We start from the raw sequence: 23,052 nt of genomic DNA on the forward strand, positions 1-23,052 counted from the left end.
TTGTCAACGAAACAATGGACAGGAACTAAGTGGAGGCATTACATATTAATTATATTTTTCAGATATAAAGATGTTCAAAATACATTATCCCTAGAAAGGTTAGTTTTAGGATCCTGAAAAATAATAGTTTTCACATTAAGAAAACTGTCATTGTTCAGATGTACTATGGCATTATGTAGTGTGTGGTAGGAAACGAGGAATGGGGTGTGCTTATCTCATAGAAAGTTCTAGAGATTATTTGTCTTAAGGAAAGTCTGAGATGTCAACCACTTAGGGAGTATTGCACATTCGGTAATGCACTTTTCCCATCTTTCTTACTCTTGGAAATACCATAAATTCCCTTTGCAATGAAAAGCTGGTTGTATTCATTACGTTGAATGTGAACTCAAAAGGTGAGTCTGAGAGAGAACTGCAGATGGTGAGGAGATTGTGATCTGGGGCCAGGAGAGGAAAGAGTGAAAGGTACTATGTTCCCCTCCACATTGGCTATTCCCCATGGGAACTGTTCAGCACAAGGTGTAGTGAACAAGGAACCCTCTGCTTCCCAGTCAACAGAAAGGAGAGCAAGAAGAAAGTGTAGTGAAATCTCTTAAGGCTGGCACATCCTCACAGAGGAGGAGGAATGGTGAAATGACCAGAGCTGGCAGTTCATCATACCTACCACCATAGCCGGTGTGCCCACCCATCATAACATATCCTCACATTAGATATTTTCATGTTCTCAGATATCAGCCCCTCCAAGAAGCTACTGTTTCCGTCATCTTCCTTTTACAGTAGTCCACCTCAAAGAAGCCAACGACCTACTAAGCAATGAACAGGCCCGCCTCTGTGGCCACTATATCAAGCTGCCTCACTAGCCCATGTTGCCAAAGCTTAAGATGTTAGGCTAACCTGAAGCACTGTGTGCTGCAAGGTGGTGTGAACTGTTCTCCAATTGCTGAGCCAGGCAAGCTGTCGATGCCTCTTGTCAGAACTTTCCACAAGCTCACAAAACTGCCCTTCATGTTCCCTTTACCCAGCTAACCAGCCCCTCAAAGTGCAAGGCCCCTCATAGAAATGTAAGATAAATCAAACTGATGGGGGAAAGTTTAAAAAAATCATTTTTTTCACATAGTAACACTGTAATTGCAGAGATGGTTTAGTCTCACTTCTGCAGTTTGGAGGCTTTGTTTTACACACACACACACACACACACACACACACACACACACACACACAACTACAGATGTGATTTTGTGGCAGGTAAAGTTTTTCATTGGGGAGCACAGATTCTTTCTATGAGTGAGACCTCTCCTCGTTACTCCAGGGATGACCCTTTCACTTCCACCTGTCCTGCACATTTTGCAATTCATAGTTTTTTGTTTTTTGGTTTTTTTCACCAAGCAAGTTGTGTTGTGCAGTAGCTGCATGGGACAACACCACATTCTGAGCTTTCTCTGCTCAGGATGCTGTGAGCTGGTTTCCAACCCCTGCCCACTAAGTTGAAAATGGTCATCTAGGTCTCGGTAGACCAGGCTCCTCCCTGCCCAGCATGCCTTTATGAATGAGAAGCAACAGCGAAGAGTTTAACTTGTATTTTAAAAATTGAGAGGACATACAAGTGACACATAGTGTGACAGTGTGGGTGGTTCAGGAGGTAAAATACTTGCTTTTCAGCTTGAGGACTTGAGTTTGAACCCCAGAACTCAGGCTTTAAAAAGCTGGGTCTTGGGGCATCCACTTGTAATCCCAGCATGGGGATAGGGGGTGGCAGAGGCAGGTGCATCCTTGGGGCTTGCTGGCTAGCCAGCCTAGCCTCCTTAGTGTGCCCAAGCCAGAGACTCCATCTCAAAAGCAAAAGATGACTGTCGTTTGGAGAGCGACACCCGAAGTTGTCATTTGATCTTGGTTTGTGTGTATACACACAGGTGCAGCCACATATATACCAAGGAAGCCTAGTTAGCAATATAAGGAGTTTATAAAAAAGTGAAAAGACATTTTCAGACATTATCACCCCAGAGTAAGAATTTCAGTACATAATTATCAGAAAATAGATAAACGAAAAAAGCCAGACTAAAGATATCAGAAAAACACATCCAGGTACCAGTTCAATAGTATGGAGTTCCCCTGGGTCTATAGATAAACAGTACATGCAGGTTTGAAGGTCTTGTTCCTACTTATATCACTTGCCAATTTGGGAAATTCAGTGACTTCACTATACCCGGTGCTGATGGGACCTTTAGGTGTCTCCGGAATGACCAACTACTGCTCAGGTTAAGTGTAGGGAAAAGTCTGGGACTGGAGAGAGAGAGCCAAACCTCCTAACCTTCTGCAGCCTGGGTACCTCCCTGTGTCATCTAGTCCTGGTGTGCCCAAGGTCAACAGTAAATTGTATTTAGTAGAGAGATTGGAACCTGGGGTCTGGGCTCCTTGATTGGTGCTCTTTGTCTTCTTTGGGCTCTGTGTACAATACAGCTGTTCAAAGAGGACCCCTGGAAAGGTTGGGGAGCCTAAGCACAGTTTGTCCTTTCATAATCCCCCTCCCATTACAGTTTGATAATGTTAAGAAGGCTGAGGGAGTGCACACACATCTGGGACAGAATCGAAACCAATCCAGCTTTCTGCTTTTTCAAACCAGAGGTTGCAGACTAGACTACAGACCGGTTGTATTGCATAGACAAAGAAGACTTTTTATCCTGATATATACATATATATCAGGATATATATTCTGATATATATGATTAATATTTCACATTTAAATATTGGGATCACTTACATAAAATTCCAGATTTTACAGCTTTTCTAAAAAAATCCAGACACATTTGGCAACTGTGAGACCACAGTTCTGCACTGCAGTGGCCATCTGTAGATGAGGGACATCGCCCTTCTGACACTCAGCTTTGCCGTTCATCCACTTTTTCTCCTTTATGTTCACTGCCAAACTAGGCAGCCCCCGTTTTAATCCACCAAGAAGCATGGGCACACTGTGTCAGCAGAGTGCCAGTGGAAGTGCTGTGGGCCAGAGCCAGCCAGAATTTTTGAGTGGCCATGCACAGAGAGACCTGAGTAACAACACTGAGTCTAGTACTCCCTAAACTCAGCAAGGACACCCCAGGAACAGCCAGGAATGCCTCGTGACTCATATCCTAGAAGGTCCCTCTCAAGAGTTAAGCTAGCCTCCAAATTCACATTGATTTTAAAGCAATAGTAATTGGGTTTGTGCATTTGAAAAACACTCAAAGGGGCATATTGAGTGGCAACAGTTTACCAGACTCCTAGTGTCGTTCTAATTCAGCCACATCCAGGTGGGTTTGGCACAGCCAGACATTGTGCCCCACACATAGACTGAGAAGGGTAAATGGGAAGAAGTTATTTTTCTGGTGTTAGAGGGAGATAGCAAAAATAAATCGACAATGGTCTTGGTACTCTTGTGGCTTGGGGATGGTATCCTGGTTTAGGGGTGTGAGGCACTGGTTTGGAGGATGGTCAAGGACAGTCCAATTCAGAAAAACCTGGAGTTCAGTACAAATGGAAGTAGATGATCTGTTGTTCATTTCAACTGAGCTGCCTTTGTCCCGGTTAACAATAATAATGACATAATGATTATGTATTACATAGCCCAGTGATGTAGTATATGAATTATTTGTTAGGAATATTGTTACTTCCTCCATGTGTAGGTATCCACTATCTTCTTTTTCTAGCATGTTTCAGGCAGCAAGATAAGACTTGAGAGGGCAGCCCATTACTTATGTGTGTGCCATAACTTTGCAGGGAAGATTGTGTTTACCCAGATCAACCAGTGGGGAGACTGAGGAACCACAAACGAGAATAATTTCCCCAGAGAGACACTGGCCAGGTCCAGGGACTCTTCTTCTCCCAGTGCTTAGATTCATTTCTGCATGAAACATAAGCCCTTCCATTTAAGTACTCTACCTCAACAACATAATTAAAAATTATTAAAGGCATACTATAATGCTGAGGCTATATGAACAAGCATATGCATCAGTTAGGCCAGTGGCCATTGTCATTGTGGAGAATAACGCAGGAACCATGGTTTTTCTCTTTGAAAAGCTGAGGTATAGGATGCTCACTTAAACCCAGCTTAATCACCATCAAATATGGTCCACAGAACTGCCCCAGACAAAGAGAAAGGAAGGAAGGAAGGAAGGAAGGAAGGAAGGAAGGAAGGAAGGAAGGAAGGAAGGAAGGAAGGAAGCCAGGGGTGAGCATGGGGCTAATGGGTATTGTCAGTGAGCTGGAGGCCAGTCCACCGTCACCATACTAGATGAAAGAGGTTCGGTCCTCACTGGACATTGAGGACAGCCATACATATCCCTTAGAGCCGTTGTGTAAAGGAGATGTCAGTAGCATGTGCCTAACAAATGGCAAGTGGAGACTCATGAAAAACCAAAGTTGATGGATACTTTGTACTGCTTCGCTGCCACACGTAGTAGGTGGCCAGCTAAAGTACAAGGCACCAAGTCAGGGTGAAATTAATAAACTAAATAGAGAATCACCATCCTGCAATTCCTCTGCAGAATGCTATTGCATTCTGGCTCAGAACAAAATTAAGGTTATGGCTATCCTAGTTACATTAAAGGTCGAATGAGGTGTTTGACGGGAACTGCCCACTTCTCACGTTACCTCTGATTTTATATTACTCCAACTAAAGTGTGACCCCTTCCCCTTACTTTTAATCATGAACAAAGTCAGAGCTACAATGAAAATTGGTGTATTCTAATATATGAGATTGGCTTTCATTTATTTACACGATGCTTCTTCACCTGGATCCCTCTGGGGGCTGTACATTTAACAGTCCTGGAGTCAGTGTTAACTCATGATATAGTTTTGAATTTGGAACTGTCATTACTTAATGAAACTCTTAAAATATCCCTGAATGTGATTTTTTGACACTATGCTGCAAATTGTTATGTACCCAGACTGTCAGGATTAAATTGCAGTTTGTGAATTCCATTCAGTCCTCAGCATACCAGAACAGATACCCGTCTCTCTCTAAGTACTCGTGTGCTATGTAACACACCCCTTTTCCAGAATCCCTCAGTCTCTATGTTTGATGATGGTCATGTATTTAAAATAAATAGGTTTTAAGAATGCCAGCTTAAGAAAAAGTAAAAATTAATTTGAAGTGTAAAGTCATTTTTACATTTAAATAACCAACATGAGGTAGCTTATGAATTCATTTTCCTGCTAACTAATGGTTATTTGAAAATGGCACTGGTGTATATTCCTGGGTAAAGAGGGCATGCCAAAGCTTGATGAATTGATCTTCACCAACAAAGGATTTTGAGACAAATCCTCCTGTTAACACCATTTTTTTGGTGATTGACACTCGGGTGTGAGGTTTGGAATTCTTTTTAAGTTTTGTGCAGTTGTTTCTATTTTTTAAAAACTAGCAGAGCTAGGTGTGGTGATGCACGGAATCTCAGAACTCAGGAAGGGAGTTGGAGTCCATCCCACAGTGAGTTCCAGCCCACTTGAGCTGCTTAGTGAAAGTGTGTCAAAAAGAAAATTAGAATCTAATCCCGACATTTAAAAATTCAATAGATTTTATATAAAAGAATGTATTTTCAACTTCCATTGACTATCTGAAGCCGAGACACTGGGCACATGTGTGGCTATAATCATGTCCAGCAGCTCAGGGAAGGAAATACTGCCCATCTGCGAGATGTACATGGTAGTTACATGCCAGGCATGATTCCTGAGCACACGAACCTGAGAATGAATTATTTCATCACATCTCACTTAAACTGATGGAATTTAAATTTCCACAGTTAGCACGTAGTGGGACAGTGCCTGTTGAGGACTAATTGGAAGTCTGAGTGCTGCTTGGACCGGGCCTGCCCAGTGGTTCTTTCCAGGCCCATGTCTCCAAACCTCCCTTGCCACTGCTGTATGTTATAAAGCATTATCTAACAGTAAATATGTTGCTATATCATCCTCTCCCCTCTGCCTTTCCTCTACCTTAATTTTAACATCTAGGTCTTCTACCCACAAAAGACCTGTTCTCAAAAACCCTGGGTTATTACAGTTGTATCCCACCAAAGTCAGACCGCTTCAAGAATTCGCTTTCACATCCAGTGTTCACTTCTCTCAGTCTTGTGAATGACTTCTGTTTACTGGGTACTCAGCTGAGTGGCAAGCTCATTCCCTTGTCTGGCCCCGTCTGTCTCCAGATGCAAAGTGAAAACACAGCATCCAGGCAGGAAAAGAAGCCTGTTGACCACACAGAAGCAGAAGCAGGTATCTGCATAAAGAAAGAAAGGAAGCCTTGCTTGTAACTGTTGTCACATGCCAAGTGGGTACTGGAAGTGACTCACAGAGTCTGGCCAGGTGGCCTGTCCTTGTGCACAGCTGGTAATCCAGGATCACTTGTAGTTCTGTTTTGAAAGCTACTCAGAGTCCCGAAATGCCATTTTAGAGTCAGCACCCAACCTCCTGGAATCAAGAAATTAAAGAATAGAAAGACCCTGGAGGGTGGGGGCTCACTTCGTTTTAAAAGAAAAAATAATTCCTCTTGGAAGGCTAAGTGTCTGTAGCTATAGGAAAATTTCATGGCAGAACAAGGCCAGAAAATGGTCCTTTTGGCTCTTTAGCCAATGCTTTTTATTGCTGTCTGCTTCTCTGTGTTACCAGACAGGAAACAAAAATTAGTGAAGCCAGACTCTGCGCCCTGTCTATGCCATCATCCCTTGATCCCTGGGCTTGCTAAAGGGGACATTTTGCATTCTGCTTGAGGACAATACCCTGCCTTCCAAGGCCCTTCCAGGCATATGACCACTGCTGAGGAAGTGGCCACTCCAGTGTCTCTGCCTAGTCAGAGGGCAGCCTGGGAGGGGATCCAATTTCAGTTCATCATTCCTCAGCTACCAGTGGTGACTAGAGGCTCAACTGGTAAATCCTAGGGCCCCCTAGGATTGTATAAGACAAGATATAAATTGCACCCAGCTTTCTGACATCCTCTCCCCATTACAAATATCAGCGATCTCTTTGCATCTCAGCCTGAGAACAAAGCCACAAGCACCCTGTGTAGTTTCTCTGAAGTGGCTCAAAAGATTGCAAACCATATGCAGGCAGTGGCTCAATGTGCAGACACAGAACTGATGAGTGGAATTCATGGACCAAGCAGGGATACACCTGCTGGGAGGAACAGTCTTCCCCCAAGAACGGAACTGCAGGGATGTTTGTTACCAAGTAATAACTGGGTTGTTTAGAGACAGGGAATCTGAGTAGTTGGTTTGCAGGGGACACCTCTCAGTGGACAGCTGCCCTTCAGGAGATGACATGCAGAGGGTTTAACCACAGCTCACATGTGCCATCAAGAGGCCTGTGTGTGTGTGTGTGTGTGTGTGTGTGTGTGTGTGTGTGTGTGTGAGAGAGAGAGAGAGAGAGAGAGAGAGAGAGAGAGAGAGAGAGAGAGAGAGAGTTCAAAATGTTCATTCTTGGATTCAGAGCACAAAACCTGGTCCCTGTTAACCAGAACCACCTCCCAGGTGTTTGGTTCACTTGCAGATTTTGTTTCTCAAGGAGACTGGTGCCAGTTTTAAAAACCCAGACAATTTCCTCCAAAGATCCTGCATGGTTCACATTTATCCTTAAAAAAAATAAGAGGAAATCTGGAAACACTGCACCCACACCCCAGCTTAGCATGGGTTCTAGAAACTCAAATTGACAGTCTACTTAGGAAGGCTGCCTTTCCTACAGTCCCTTTGCAGCCCACTCATATAGATAATTGAGTTGTCCTCTGGATTGGCACAGAAGACTATTCAGAGTGGACATTTATTTGTATCAAAAGATGCCCCAAACACCAACCTTCTTATCTTTAAATAAACCACCCATTGGATAACTATTTAGTGAGTCTTCCTATGTGCCAAATGTGCAGCCATGTCCTGCCTACATAGTGGGGCACAAAACAGTCTTTCTAGGTCTGTAGGGATGGCTCCATAGTTAAGAGCACTGGCTGTTCTTCCAGAGGACCCAGGTTTAATTCCCAGTGCCCACATAAAACTGGTGTCTGTAACTCTAGTTCCAGGAGGTCTGGTACCCTTTTCTGTTCTCAGAGGACACCAGAGACAATGCACATATATACCTGAAGGCAAAATAGTCATACACATAAAATAAAAGTAAATTGATCTTTAAATTTAAAAAATTAAACAGTCTTGATGTCTTCATCAAGACAGTGTGCACACCCCATCTTTGAGTATTTAATCACTACCCGCTCCTTCCTCTTACTAGGTTAGAGATTTTTTTTTAATTATCTATTCTCTTCTTGATTCCAAACTCACCTACCCAGCTCTAGAAGTTGGAGGATACTCTTCCATCCATGGCCTACTGCAGATACCTTGGCATAGCACCAGTTGCCTGGCTCCTGAATAGAGAGAGCAGTGTTGGAGTTCAGATTCCATCCTATAGACAATGAAAGAGAATAGGAAAGCCACTGCTTCACATTGTATTCTAAGGAATATTGTTTTCCATTAACCAAGTTGGACAGCAATTGAACCATTGGGAACTGCCAGTAGTATCCATGCTTAACTCCCTGAATGAGTTCTTCAGCATGCACTCACCAAAAACACTAGTGCATGGTAAACACTTACACAACCAGGCATCCAGCTGAGCGATGGCAGCCTATGAGGGCTCATCTTTCTCTTTTGCTCTTCCACTTCTGTACTTTTCAAAGTATCTTCTCTTTTCTCTCAACACTGGAGCTCTGCTGAGTGGATGGAGATAGATTTCTACTTGTCGTAATCTGAATCCATAATGAAGGAAGAACCAAAGACAAGCCCTTTTGTTAAGGAATCCGCATCATCAAAGACCCAAATTGGCAGCTGATTGTTTTTATTTATTTCTGTAGGTTTTACATGACACCTGGAGACCATTTAAAATGTTACTTGGCAGTGAGCTCTGTGTGTTTAAAAATAACACTCGCCCAGTGCCAAATCACTTTAGAGTCGGGTACAAATATTGAGACAAAAACCCCAGCTGTTATTGCTTTGGCTGCTAATTTGAGGTGTCAGATGAGAGCCCGGCTGCTATACGTCAGTGAATAAGGCCCCTTGTGAGATCATTATGTTTTCTAACAGTTGAGAGTAATGGTCTAATCAGTGCAGCATCAGTTGTTTTCATTATATGCCCACACAATGGTTATGAGCTTTAATTTAAACGGTCCACAGGGAGATCAGGGAACTTGGTATTACGCAGCACCCAGGATAACTGAGAGCAGGTAGAGGAGGTGTCGTGGCTGCCCATCATCCTTCTCCTCCCTCATCTGACCTCAGAGGCCTATTTCCTGATCTAATAGGAGAAAGACAGGCTAAGGTTAAAGAGCTCTTGGTCCTGTGGTGTATTCGTAAAATCCCATTCATCCCATACAACACCAAGGGCTATGGTGACTTTTAGTAACATTTTCACCTATTGACCAAGCCTTTTCCTTAAGAGGCATTGAGACACAATTGTCTTCTCTTCCATGTAGCCTCAACAATTCCCCACACTGGTGTAGCTGAACTCTTCCTCTTCATAGTACAGGAACAGGGCTGTTGCCTTTTGAGAAGTCTCAGCAGTGAGCCTGGTCCCTAACATACCAGACACAGTGAAGAGTCCAGCACAAATCACATGACCCACCTCCACCTTGGCAAGGCATGGAGTTGGACAGTTGACATCTGTCTGAAAGCAATTTTGTGAGTCGCAATTTCAGTTGATGTTGACAACTATAGATCCTGATAACATACCTGACTGTGACTATAGTCTCTATAGCCCTATAGTGTGTGATCTGGGCATAATTCATTGATCTTGCTTGGAGTAGCAAAAAGGCTTAAGGTCTGGATTTCAGGACATTAGGAGAAATAAATGTGTGTGCACAGTGCTCAGGCCGCACAGCAGAGCATCAGCATCACTACTGCCATGGTGACTGTCCATCATTATGGTCATCTTCACTGGGAAGTCCATGCCACCCTACCTCGGAGCGAACTATTCTTTACAGACAAGTCATGCTCAGCAGCAGCAATTAAGGAGTTCATGAGAGAAATTTAACATTCAGTTAAGATCTTCTCAAAGGATGCACCACTTCCTCCTCCCTGATTTCTAGAGCTTGCTAGAGCATCTAGACAGATGAGAGCAGTAAAGAGCTGAGGAGGAAGGCAAGTCCCACCTCACTGTAAGAGAAACAGTGCAAAGGGCTTCATCCACTGGGAGTGCTGAGGGTAGCCTGCTGTCCCGGAGAGGCTTAGTTGGGGGTGAGGGGCAGTCTGTCTCTAGTTCACCAGGTCCAGTGGAAATCAGTATGTGCTTTTCTAGGACCAAGTCTGCACTGACAAGCACAGATGCATGTGCTGATAAGAGCTGAGTGAATGAATGCTCACTTCCAGGTTCCATTCGTAGGATCCTGAAGAGTGTTAGTCACCAGAAACAGGTTCTGATTCCTGGTGCATGATGGTTGCCAGACAAGAAGAAACACAGCCAGTTTTGCTGTGACATATGAGCCAAAGGAAAGAACCAGCAATTAAGGGACGGCCCTAAAAACTTGAGTTTCATTCCTCTTACCCTCCCTGGGCCAAGTGAGAGGGAGAAGAAGCTGTGGGCTCCCAGCCTGGCCTCTTGTAGTTCACAAGCTGCCAGAACCTCACTGTGCTTTACATTCCCCATGCCAGCAGTTTAGATGTTTCCCACAGGGTCTAGCCCCAGTGTTTACACTCAGCTGCTCTTCAGAAAATGGTTCTGCATCCACTTCTACGAATTCAACGGAAGTATTGTTGGAAGTAGTTCTAGCTTTCAGGCATGGAGCATTGGTCCTATCCAGATACACTTTAAATAAAAGGTACCCCATTGCCATTGACTGCTGCTGATTCATCAAGGAGACCATTAAGGAAGGAGCCACCTCTCTTATCTGGGCTGAGAGAGAAGGAAGCCTGCTTGGAGGCAGGGAAAGAATGGGCCAGTCTACCAAGTGAGTCCATCAGACCCAAGGAGTCTGGGTGTCCAGAAAGGATGGATGGATATATATTCAGAGGGCTTCTCAGAACCCCAGGAAAGTTGGCCCAGTGGGAGGCTGCAGTTGCACTCACTGCAGACGCCTGCTTTTGCAATTATGTGATACATGCACGCAGATGATATTGGTGCATTAGAGCCAATTACATGGTGTTATGGACACACAACATGCAGATTACAGCCAGAGCCAAGAAAGCTCAGAGAGATAAAGCGATGGCCTAATCGGAGGAGACAGAGGGAAATGTCAGCCTTATTAAGGTTGCCAGGGTGGAGTGGATGTAGCTGGTCAGAGCTTCTTAGATCAAAGATGGCTATCTTGAATGATGCAAGAGTGAACTGCATGTTAGCACCCAGCAGAGACCAGTAGAGAGCTGGGGATGCAGAAGCCATGCCAGAGCTCTCCAGTGGTGATTACAGCCCCCTAGTCCCAATTGGGAAAACACCGTGCCTGCCATAAAAGAGGTCTTTGGTCTTGGAGCAAAAGTAGACATCCTGTTTACTGCCTCATACACTTGCAAGGCAGGAGGAATTATGTTCTTAGCCCCCTCCTTGCTCAATGGTTTTCATATGTGAGTGTGGCTTCACACACCTATAATCCCAGCTACTTGAAAGACTGAGGTGAGAGCATTGCAAATTCAAGGGCAACCTGGTCAGTTTAGTGAGACCCTGTCTCCAAATTTAAAATAATGGCGAAAGGCCTGGGGAAGTAGTTCAGTGGTATCAAGTTGTCTTGTATGCCTAAAACCCTGATACCAGGAGAGAAAAAAAGAAGTGAGCTTGTATGAGAGACCTCTGAAGGGTTTATTAAAATGTACGGCATAGAGGCCCACCCAAGGTTTCTACTAAGGAGGTCTGAGTGGACTGAGCAGCATGGCTAATACTCTTGCGTGATGCTGCAGGCCTGGAGCTATGATCTGAGAACTATTGCCCATATCCATTCCCTAGCTAGCCCAATATGGCTGTCTCTTGTATTGGACCTGATCCCCACATATCATTATAAGTACAGAAACACTGGGGTCATTTTCCAGGGTGAGAGCGTGGTGTGCTGGCTAGGAGTTTAACTGTCTGCTTTTTTGGATCTGTTAATTACCACTGTTGGGTTCCTAAAACTATTTGGGCCTTTGTTTGTTTCTTTCTAAGTTCTAAATGCCTTTGACCTAATCCCCTCGTAGTTCTGATTTACCAGCACTTATTCCCTGGCAGACACAGGATCAGAATGGCAGAGCCTGATAGTAAATATTTTAGGCTTCACGGGCCACATGGTCCATGCCGTAACTCCTCAGCCATTATCACACAAAAGCACTCACAGACAGCACAAAAATAAAGGAATGAAACTTTATTGACAAAAGCAAGCTTATGGGATGTGATTTGGCCTGGTTCCAGAATCTGGAGCTAACTGTCATTCACATTACTCCCTCATGAATTTGTCATTGTTGGAGCGGGGAGGCCTGTCCTACCACATTACCCCAGCATTTGACTTCTAAACTGCAGAGCACCCATGTTCTATATGTACAGCATGGTAGAGATAATAAGCTTGCTAATCCTTTGTGGCTTGAAAAGATAATTAATTAATTGTATTTATTTATGTTTATGTGTATGTTTGTTTTTACTGCATGTATGTCTCTGCAGTAGCCAGAGAGGATGTCAGATCCCCTAGAACTGGAGTTACAAATAGTTGTGAACCTCCATGTAGCTGCTGGGTATAAAACGCCGTCCTCTGGAAAAGCAGCCAGTGCTCTTAACCACTAAGCAGTGTCTCCAGCCCCTGGAATAAAAAATTGAATAGACCCTTTCTAGTGCTCTCAGTTACAGGACCCACAGGACTGTGGCACTTTTTATTCAACAGCTGGGCTCCTAGCATGACAGAACCTTAGGACCACTGGACTGGTATTCAGGTCAACTAGCCTCAGTATTGAAGACAGTATCTATAATGTGGTAAGGACTGAAGAGAAAATCAGGAAGCCAGTGGCTGTCATTTCAATCCTGTAAGGAAGGGAGACGTCCCCGATAGGATTCAGGTTGAAGTGTCCTTTCAGAATCAAGTGTCCTTTGGGGTGGCTGGAAATGGGGGAGTCCTAAAATTAACAGAATCTTGTCTGAGAAGATGGATTGGTAGATAAGAGCACTGGGCTCAATTCCCAGCAACCACATGGTAGCTCATAACCATCTCTAACTCCATTTTTAGGGGCTCCAACACCTCCTTCCAGACTACCACGGGCACCAGGCATGCAAGTGATATAGAGATTGACATGAGAACAAAACACCCATACACATAAAATTTAAATTTAAATTTAAAAGAAATTAACAGGATAAATTTAACTCCAGATTTGAACTTTAAACCTTAAGAAAAATGCTGGATTAATAGCATATGGTTGGGGAAAACCTCCAACCTTACCTGGATAATTTGGGAGAAGTACTTTTTCTCCACATCTCATCAAAAGAGCAAAGGGAGGGGGCTGAAGGTAGGCCTAGAACCAGCATAGCTTCTCCAGGGGATGGCAGTAAATACATGAGGTCAACACAGGGGTGGCTGCTATAACACTAACACACCACCAACTGTGGGAAGTGGGGACAGTAGCATTGGCAAAGGAAGCCTTTTGTTTTCTGCTGCTAAGGCTTATAAAACAAGAGGTGACAGGAGGCTTATGCAGATTTCCTAGCTCTGGGTCCAGAGCAGATGTGACAGATAGGAGCTATACTGCAGCAGCCACCTTGCCTAAAAGCAGAGGGCAGCGGGTGAGTCAGGGAAATGAAATGGGGGGAAAAAAAAGGCCACCCAGTCTAGCATTCACCAACAGCTAGCCTGCTGCCCATGCAGGACCCTCAGCCTCTCCTGGCCTCTGACTGCTCATCTCTTAAATGGGGGTAACAGTCCTGACCTCAGTGTATCCGATGAGACTCTGTGAAGCCATGGAGGAAAGGACTAACCATAAGCCACAGTAACAATTAATGAAAATCAGTTCAGAGCCTGGCCCCATTATAAGTGCTTTATATACCTTGTTTCAAGGAATTGGTGGTTGGCTAGATAATGACCTCTTAAAGATCCCCACACCTTCATCCCGGGAATCTGTGTCACTCTAAGTGGTCAGAGGGGCCCTTAAAAATGGGACCAAATTAATGATCTTGTGAGCAGAGATAGTCTGTAATCACAGGGCTCCTTAAAAGGGAGAGTAGGCAATCATCGTGAGATCCTAAGAGGTTGGAGTAACGCAAGGAGTGGGGCCTGGTTCAAGGAATGTAGACAACCCTTCAAGCTCCAATAGAGAGCAAACAAATCCCCACTCCCAAGACTCCTGAGAAGTACACTCCCATGGACCCACTTTAGATTAGGACCTCCAAACTGTATGAGAAAAAATTCAAGCCATCAAAGTCGTGGTTATCATATAGCAGCAACATTCCTGAAGCCAAACTTGCTTGGATTCAAGTCTTGACACCACCCCTTGCTTCATAGGGTAATAATAGGAATTGATATGAGTTCTGGGCTTCACTCTCATAATCACAAGGACACCACTTTGCCAACTGAGTCACCTTTCCACTCCTTGATGAGAGGACTTGAATGATACAGAGTCATAACCCAGATCTTACCTCCATATAAGAATCTCATGGTTAATATTGGGCATTGGTGCCATCTCACTTAATCGCTGCCTGCACTCTGTGAGATCATTATTATTACTGCTGGGTTGCAAAGGAGAAAGGTAATGAGATTCACAAAGTTACCGGTGGTGACGTGGGCCATAAACGGCAGAGCCAGACTCTAACAAGGGCTCTACCTTTGAGGCCCATGCTCACCAGCGCTGCCCCTCTGCACTGGGAACCTCATGCCAACTCTCCCATTGAATGCCAGATGCTTAGGCAGGAACTAAGAGCCAGATAGAGCACAGTGTTCCCTCCCTGGGCCAAAGCTGCCAAGACGAGAAATCAAACGAATCTGTGTTTCTTAGCAAAACAGCAACCGCAGCTTCCAGGGCAATCAGTGTCTAAGAGGTTAGCAACCTTCTGACATCCCCAGGCCAGCCAGCCTCAAGCAGCAAATCATGAAAGTGTGAATACTGTGTTTAGTCACTCGGGTTCTGGAATAATTGCTATTATCGTAAATGTTTTATAGCTCTCATTACGGCTCACATTTAAATATCAGTGTAGTAATACGTTAATAAGTCATTGCTGCTGGGCCGCTGCTGGATACAGTTCCAGCTGAAGCCTGAGTGTTAGCTGCCCTGTATCTGCAGCCAAGTGAGGGCTGGCTGTGAACTCTTGGGATCTGAACCAAGTGCTCACTTGCTCCCTTCCTGGCTTTGTTCATTGTATGCACTGCCTTGCACATAATGCTGTCCCCCATGCGCAGAGTGGAATTCTGAGATGATAGAAGCTACAGCATTGCTTCTGTCCTGGAGACTTCCCTGATCCAGTAGAGCTCAGCCTGATGGGGTTGCCTATTTCTTTCTTAGTGTTGCCTGATAAAACACTCCAAAGGCTTCCAGGATAGACAGACATGTACACACACGTGCCTGCACAAACACAAATTGGTGGGGTGGGCAGAGAGCTAGACAAAAGAGCCAAAAAGTTTCCACTTCTGAAGTGGTGCAGCTGCATGAGGCACACAAACACAAGTGGTTGTAAATGGGTGTGTTCATCTCTACTGAATGCCTGACATAGTGCCAGACACATGGTGGGTATACAGTGAATGGCAAGGTTGAGGGGACAAAAACTAGACTGTTCTCCTCTATGTGCCCCCTACCTTCCTCCTGTTGGCCAAGCAAGGAACAGAGAGACCAGGGCATTTGAGGAATAAATTTGAGGGGCAGGTATCCCTGCTTGGGACTTAGGTCACAAGGGCTGGAGCTGTAATCAGGTTGAGGCATGGGATGACTGTGTTTGAATGAACGCTCTTTCTCTTTGGAAGGTTGAAGCGAGGGATACACTGCAGGCCAGGCCTAGATTCACTGCAACATAGTCGGGAAATTGATGCTGTTTACTGAGCACGAACTACACACCCTGCATCCGTAGCTCACAGAGAAGGCACAGTAAGGAAAAGGCCATCTCTGAGGCCAGCTTGGTATACAGGCTACACATTTTTTTTAGCCAGGCAGTGGTGGTGGATGCTTTTAATTACAGCTCTGGGCAGGGTGGGACAGAGGCAGTCCAATCTCGAGTTCAAGGCCAGTCTGCCCTATGGATCAAGTTCCAGGACAGCTAGGGTTACACAGAGAAACACTGCCTCAAAAAAACCAAGGGAGGGAAGGAGGGAATGAGGAAACGGGGGAGGGAGGGGTGATATATTTACCAAGAGGCCACAGCACCATCTTCCTGCCCAACAATGGCTCCTCCTTGAGCCAGTGAAGACCAGTGGTGTCCTAGAGAAGAGTAGGAGAAATTGAGTTGATGAGAAGAGAGGAGTGAGATCTGGTATGTCTCTGAAGAGATCAGAGAAAAGAAATGTCCAGGAAAAGTGGACAGCAGGAAGGAGCAGACCAAAGCCTGGATCCAGTTCTTGCCTTTTGGAATGCAAAGAAAAGCGAGTATGGGGTCGGAGCCTGAGAACCATGCCCAGCCTTCTCACTTCTGGCCACCTCCCCAGTGTGTATTCACCTGCCTGAACTCAGAGATGTCCCTCACTGCCACATTCTCCTGGGCTTCATAATGGGTGTTTTCAGTGGGTAAACCAAGGCAGTATTTTCCTAGATCCTGATTTCAACTCTTCAGCAGCTGCACTTTCTCAGATCCATTTGTACAGTTCACATCTTTCCCTATGCTTCTCCCTGCCAAAGGAACTAGCCGGAACTAGCGTTGCCCCATGGGAACTCCATCCATTGTCAAGAGCACTGGAAATAGGAGAGTTAGTCCCTCTTGAAGAAAGTTAATACTCTTGAAGGACCAGAAGATGCCTGGGAAGTACAGATGAGCCTATCAAGATAGCATGTGCAAAGCAGTGTGTGAGTGAACAAAACAAGAATGGGGTGAGAGAGGCCTTGGTCTGATCCCACCTGCAGAGCTGAGCAGTCATGGCAAAGCTGGAAGTTGTCTTTCCTGGCTGCAGCTCAGCCTCTTCATCTAAAACAAGAGTATAACATCTCCTTTGGGGGTTCTGCACTACCAGTCAAAAGGAGAACATCTTCCCTCTCTCTAGAAGAGAGTAGTGGCATGTAACTGACTTATCCCAGTAAGAATTAAAGATGCTGGGGCAGGAGAAAAAGTGGCTCAGCCATTCTTTGTGTGTGCGGCACCCATGCCAGGCGTCTCCAGGCATATCCAATGCCTCTGACCTCTGTGGGCAGTGGCACTCATGTGCACATACCCACACACCTATGCATACACATGATTCAAGATACAATGCCTCTTTCAAAACAAAAAGAATGAAAGGTATTGTAATCAGGCACTCATCACATAACACGATTGAGTCAGGGATGGTGGGGGAACCTACAGGAATCAGGACTTGGAATTCCCCCATCATCTGGAGAGTTTCCCTCGGCTCTAGACACTTGGGTGCCCTGGTTCTTAGTTGTTGATGACCTTTTTTTTTAACAGCCATATCAACTCCTCCCCAACACTTATGAACATCTCAGCGGCCCTCATTCATAACTTCCTTTTCCCCTGTCTCCGCAGCACCCTCAACAACAACAACATTAGCCGCATCCTGGTCACCAGCTTCAACCACATGCCGAAGATTCGGACCCTGTGAGTAAAGACTGCCCTTCCTCCCCACCCATCTCCTACCTTAAGCAGCCCCGAGGGCTGCTATCTCTGCTTGTAAAACCTACTGAGCACACAGCTCCCACATCCAAAGTCCTAAAGCAAGTGGGGACTTTAGTGAGTGACGGCACGTGAAGGGCATGCAGCCATGATTCCTAGCTTCCATTCTGTGCCTGGGAAACTCATTTCTTCCTTCCTTCCTTCCTTTCTTTCTTTCTTTCTTTCTTTCTTTCTTTCTTTCTTTCTTTCTTTCTTTTTCCGTTTTTCGAGATAGGGTTTCTCTGTGGCTCTGGAGGCTGTCCTGGAACTTGCTCTGTAGACCAGGCTGGCCTCGAACTCACAGAGATCCACCTGCCTCTGCCTCCCGAGTGCTGGGATTAAAGGCGTGCGCCACCAACGCCTGGTGGAAATTCCATTTCTTATCACCCTAAACTGTAAGAAGCCTTCCTGCACTGTGTTTGTTGTGTTTGATAGAAAATTTGTTAGTTTATGTTGCCAAAAGCTACTTAGTTAAAAACAGAAAATGTATGAGATGAGACAACCCCCAACCCCCACCACTGTCACCATTGACTTCACTCATGCCCATGCCATATTCCACTGGCAGTTCTATCATAATGTGATTTTCCCTTCTGGGAATGGAGGAAGAATCTTTGTCCTTTCGCTATCCCACCAAGGTGGCACCTGCTACATGCTCCTGCTCTCTGAACAACGTTTGGATGTTAGAATATACTAACTTGGTGCTTCATCTTTTAATGCCTTGGATAAGATTAAGCCTTCAGGTTGGTCGCTCCAGAAGCATACCCATGACTGTTGTTATCTGGGGCACTCTGCTTTCAGCCAGTAACACATTTGTAAGTTTTTCTGCAGTAGAATCTGCTTGGCTTTTCCAGAGAGGTTCTTGCTTGATGTTCTCATCTTTCTGAATGTTTGCATCACAGCAGAAAGGGAGAACCAGCCTCTGACAGCTTTTAGCTGAGTACATTTAGAACCAAAGCAAAGAACTGCCATGCCCTTTGCCCTTAATTGGCTCTATGACTGCTTTCCCTTCTTCTGTGAATATGGCTGATGGTGAAGAGTAGATGGAACTGAACACAGACAGTGCCCACCACCCGGTAGATAATAGCTGGCATTATATATTATCGCCGCACAATTATCTAGAAATCTGACTGACCGTGGCAAGCTCTTCTGTGCTCCTTTGTGCTCTTGTAGTTTGAAAGCCCCTGCATTCCTGAGAGAGTGAGCTTATCTCTAGGTGAGAGTGATACAAAAAGAAAAAAAAAAAAAAAGACCAAGGAAGGGATATGTAAGAAAGCAGTGCAAAGCATTTTGGAGCGTGCAGATCTGAGTTTACATGCAGGCTCCACCACTTACTTAAGACATATCTTCATCTTTCTGTGCTTTGGGGCAGGCACTTAATAATACATGCTTACGTTAGAGTTACTGTGAGGGCACACTATGGTGTGACATGGGAAGTGCTTATTACAGGTGTGCATAGTACTGTTAGTTATTACCAATAGTTACCATCCCAGACCAGTCTCTACTCCCAGATTCCTGTTGAGTACCCTCGGATGACAACACACTAGGAAAATGAGTCATTTTCCCTCCCTCTGAAAATAGAGTGGTACATTAGTAGAATTTTAAGGAGACACCATTTGGTCTTCTGAGAACCCAGCAAACCACAATGAAGCATAGAGCCCAGGTTCCAAAACAGGAAGTCAGAAGTGAGCCTGAGGATGCTGGGCCTGTTCTCCCAAAGGAGTGAGTATCTGGAAGTTCTCACTGTGGAACACAGCCTTGCAGCACCTCCTGATACTTCCTCTGTGACAGGCTTCCCTCTGTGCCCAGGACCTTCTTCAACAGCAGTGACACGGGGGAGGATAGGTCCACGGGAGCTGAGGGAGGTGGCTGACCCGGGATCTTGGGTGCCTGCTTGGGGCATGTTGAGGAGGGGACGTGGGTAAGGAGTTTCATCTCATTTCTCTTGTGATTTTTCTCTGTGGTACCAAACATCCGTCTGATGAGTTCAGATCAATCAATCAATCTCATCTGTCCCTTTGCTCTCTGCCTGCTGCCATTTTCTCTTTAGTTTAATTCAGAGATGGCTCTGTACAGAACTCCCTGGGGACGAACTGACTAATCCCCCTTCACTGTAATTAAAGCGTTGGGGGTGGGTGACTGGTGTTGGAGAAGGAGGGAGGAGGAGAGAGGAAGGAAGTCATAAATGGGATTTCCAAAGGAAAGCTTTTACATAGAATTCAGAAAGCCACATTTGATGGAAAATGAACACTGACCCTCTCTAAAAGGATTTGCTGGAAATTTAATTTGGCATCTGTGGCTAAAAGGCACCTTTTGTAAATTGGCATTTGTATTCATTCGCCTTCTGCTCCACAGAGGTGGTCTCATCTGTGTGGAGTACGGTGTGTCCATCCTCAAAAGATCACAGAAGAACATACAAGGACCCCAGCCACCTGGATGCTTCCACATCTGTATAAGAAGCAGCAGCCACAGACAGGCAGGCCTGTGAAGAGATTTAAATCCACTTAAATGGTTTGGGAAGAGACTTAAATCCACTGTTCCTGAACTCATGACAGCAGCAGGAAATATTTCTTCCATGGTCCTACCATGGGCCAGGCCTTGTGTAGAGCACTCCCCGTGAATTACTTCAACCCGCAGAACAGTCCTTCCCATTTTATAGCTGGTAGCACTGAGGCCTAGATGAAATCACTGCCCCCAAATCAAAGTCAGAAATCAGGAACCAGGGCCAGTATTAGATAATTTGACATCAGAGCCAGGGCTCACATTCACCCAGATGGGTGGGAAATAGAACATGATGGGACCAGAAGAGCAGAGCATCCGTCCTTACGAGAGACCAGAGCTTCCACATGGTCCAGGACCTTATGCCATCCATCCCCCTCACAACTTAAAATAGTGGAATGCAATTAAATAATCTCTCTTCTCACTCAGAGGATTTGAACCCTTCCTAGCAGTTTCCACAACAAATTTCATGATGCCTGTGATTATTTTAAAAAACAGTACTTAGAAAAAATAAAAATATAAAAAACAGTACTTAGTAAGCCAGCATGATAGTACACAACTGGTCTGTAATTCTGGTGCCCCTAGGATAAGATGGAAGGCAGAGACGGGAGAACCCCTAAAAGCATGTGCACCAGCTAGCTCTGTTGCACAATGGCAGGCAACAGAGACTGTCAGACAACAAATGAAGGCAAGGACTGACACCCTAGGTTGTCCTCTGACCGCCACATGTGCTCTATGGCACATGCATACCCATGTTCACACACTCACGTGCACACACACCATACATTCGTACATTGTACTCCCAGATACACATACAAATAAAAAGCATGGATATTATTTGGAATGGTGCTGCCCCATTTTATCTTCCAAGTATGATGTGAAAGACAACTTTAAAGAATCTTTCTAGCTTGACCCTGCTGTCATTTCTGATAGATAATACTACTAATGGAGGGAGCCCAGCCAGTCCCCTGCCCAGGTCTTTCTGATTAAAGCTCCATGGGGCTCCTGTATCAGGGGAGGTCACTACTTTTCTGTGAACCCACTTTGGAATGGAGAAGGTCTCGGGAAGATGGACAGAGGGATACAAACGTCTATAGCAAGATTGAAAAGAGCTGATTTGGGGCTGAGAAAGAACTCACTTAACACCATCTTCTAAAGGGAAGCCTCCAACTTTTTGGCTAACCCAGAAATGAAGCATCTGACAAAAACTCGGGTGTGCCTAAACCTCATTCTGGTCCTGTTAAAATATCACTTGTTCTGATTTAGCCACCTCGGAGACCCTCGCCTGTCTGGAAGTCATCTCTGTTGTCTTAACATCATTCCCTTACTACCAATCAGGGCACATAAAAGGCAAGCTGATTAACTGGCTGGGTCTCCTGCACAAATAGAATCCCTTCCTCTCATCCTATGCTACACAGCAGGCTGCCCTGTACTCCTCCTTTCCCTCACAGAGCCACGTGGTATTTGCCCAGGCACCACTGCTTCCTGGTGGGGCTGCTAGCAAAGACCCTCACCTCTTCCAGCTGTTTAGGAAAGGATAAGTAGTCTTCCCTTTGCTCTTGGCACAAAGTGATTATGCCCATTAGCAGTCAGAGGTCCTTTCTACCCTCCTCCTCCCATTGAGGCGTTTCCCTCTACCTTGGGACTTTGACAACACTGCCCTTTCTAACTGTTTTATGGTATTCAGAATCCAGACTTAGGAGGGGCCATGCTTGCAATAGCTCAGAGGGTTTGGGCTTGGAAACTAAAGGGGGGAAATGTGCTAGGACCCCATAGTTTCTATGTCTAAGGCCTTGGAGCTTCTGAAAGTGTATCTGACTTGATATCTATAAATATGCTCAGCAAAAAAAAAAAAAGATGTTTTACATTTTATGTAAGTTTTGGGTTCATTTAATCCACATGGGATTTGGGACAGCCAAGCCCCTGTGGACCTGGCCTGCTGGAGTTCTGTGTCCAATGGTGACAGAAGGCTCAGTCAGCACATAGCCTGAGTTAGCTGCACTTGGCTAGTGTTTGGCAATGTTGACCTTGTGCTAAGTGGGATGTGGTCAAGGGCCCTTCAGTTCTCTCATTATAGTACAAACATGATCCAAGCCACTCCTCTGGGCTGCTGTGCCGTATTAATGGGCCTGACACGGGGCTCTCGACAGTCCCAAGGTAACAGCTGGCTGATTAGTGTGTTCAGGAAATTTACAACGAAACCTGAGTCTCATGCTACTAAAACTCACACGCCACCAATTCTAACAAATGTAGGGAATGTGGAAGTTAGAAATGCTGGCATGGACTCCTTAAGGAGGGCTCTCCAGAAGTCCTGAGTGTCCTCAGTTTGCCTCCCAACTCACAGGAGGAAGTTCAAGTCACTTAGCCAGAGGGGATTCCCCTGGGAAGTGGAACATTCGGGTCCATCTAGGGAAACCTATCCACTCAAGAGCAAGAAACTGATCTGGAATCACAGCTCCCAGCAAAGAGCAGTAGTCTAGAAGTGGTTAGGAAGTCTTTGCATCTAGATCGGTCTCAGAGTAGGAAGCTACCAGGTAAAATAGATCTTGACAAAGAGAAGGCAGGCACCATGGAGAGTGCGAAGGATTACAAGATCCTGCTCAGAACAACACCTTATTTACCAGGAGGGTAGAGAGAAGGAATGTCCCCAGAAAGCCCCTTCTCTTTTCCTTCTCACCTTGCTTCGAGTGCACCGTTGGCACTGGCTTACAGCTCCCCACATTTATGCTGTGGGATCATAAAGGACACATAGGACGCAATGAAGGAGAGGCAGCGAAGGCTCTAGCAGATCTCAGCCCCACAGCCCCACAGAATCAGAGGGGAAGCAGAACTCCATCTAAGCCAGCTATAAGT

At 45.3% G+C, this 23,052-nt stretch overlaps 1 protein-coding gene across 1 annotated transcript in view; it reads left to right on the forward strand.

Moving 5' to 3' along the window:
- Slit3 (slit guidance ligand 3) overlaps positions 1–23,052 on the forward strand; it is a 575,059-nt gene that overhangs the window by 418,331 nt on the left and 133,676 nt on the right. Inside the window, exon 7 of the mRNA XM_027425222.2 lies at positions 17,578–17,649. Coding sequence (XP_027281023.1) covers positions 17,578–17,649 — 72 coding nt within the window. The remainder of the gene's footprint in view (positions 1–17,577; positions 17,650–23,052) is intronic.

The sequence above is a fragment of the Cricetulus griseus genome, chromosome 7, assembly GCF_003668045.3.
Source record: "Cricetulus griseus strain 17A/GY chromosome 7, alternate assembly CriGri-PICRH-1.0, whole genome shotgun sequence".
Classification (NCBI taxonomy): Eukaryota; Metazoa; Chordata; class Mammalia; order Rodentia; family Cricetidae; genus Cricetulus; species Cricetulus griseus.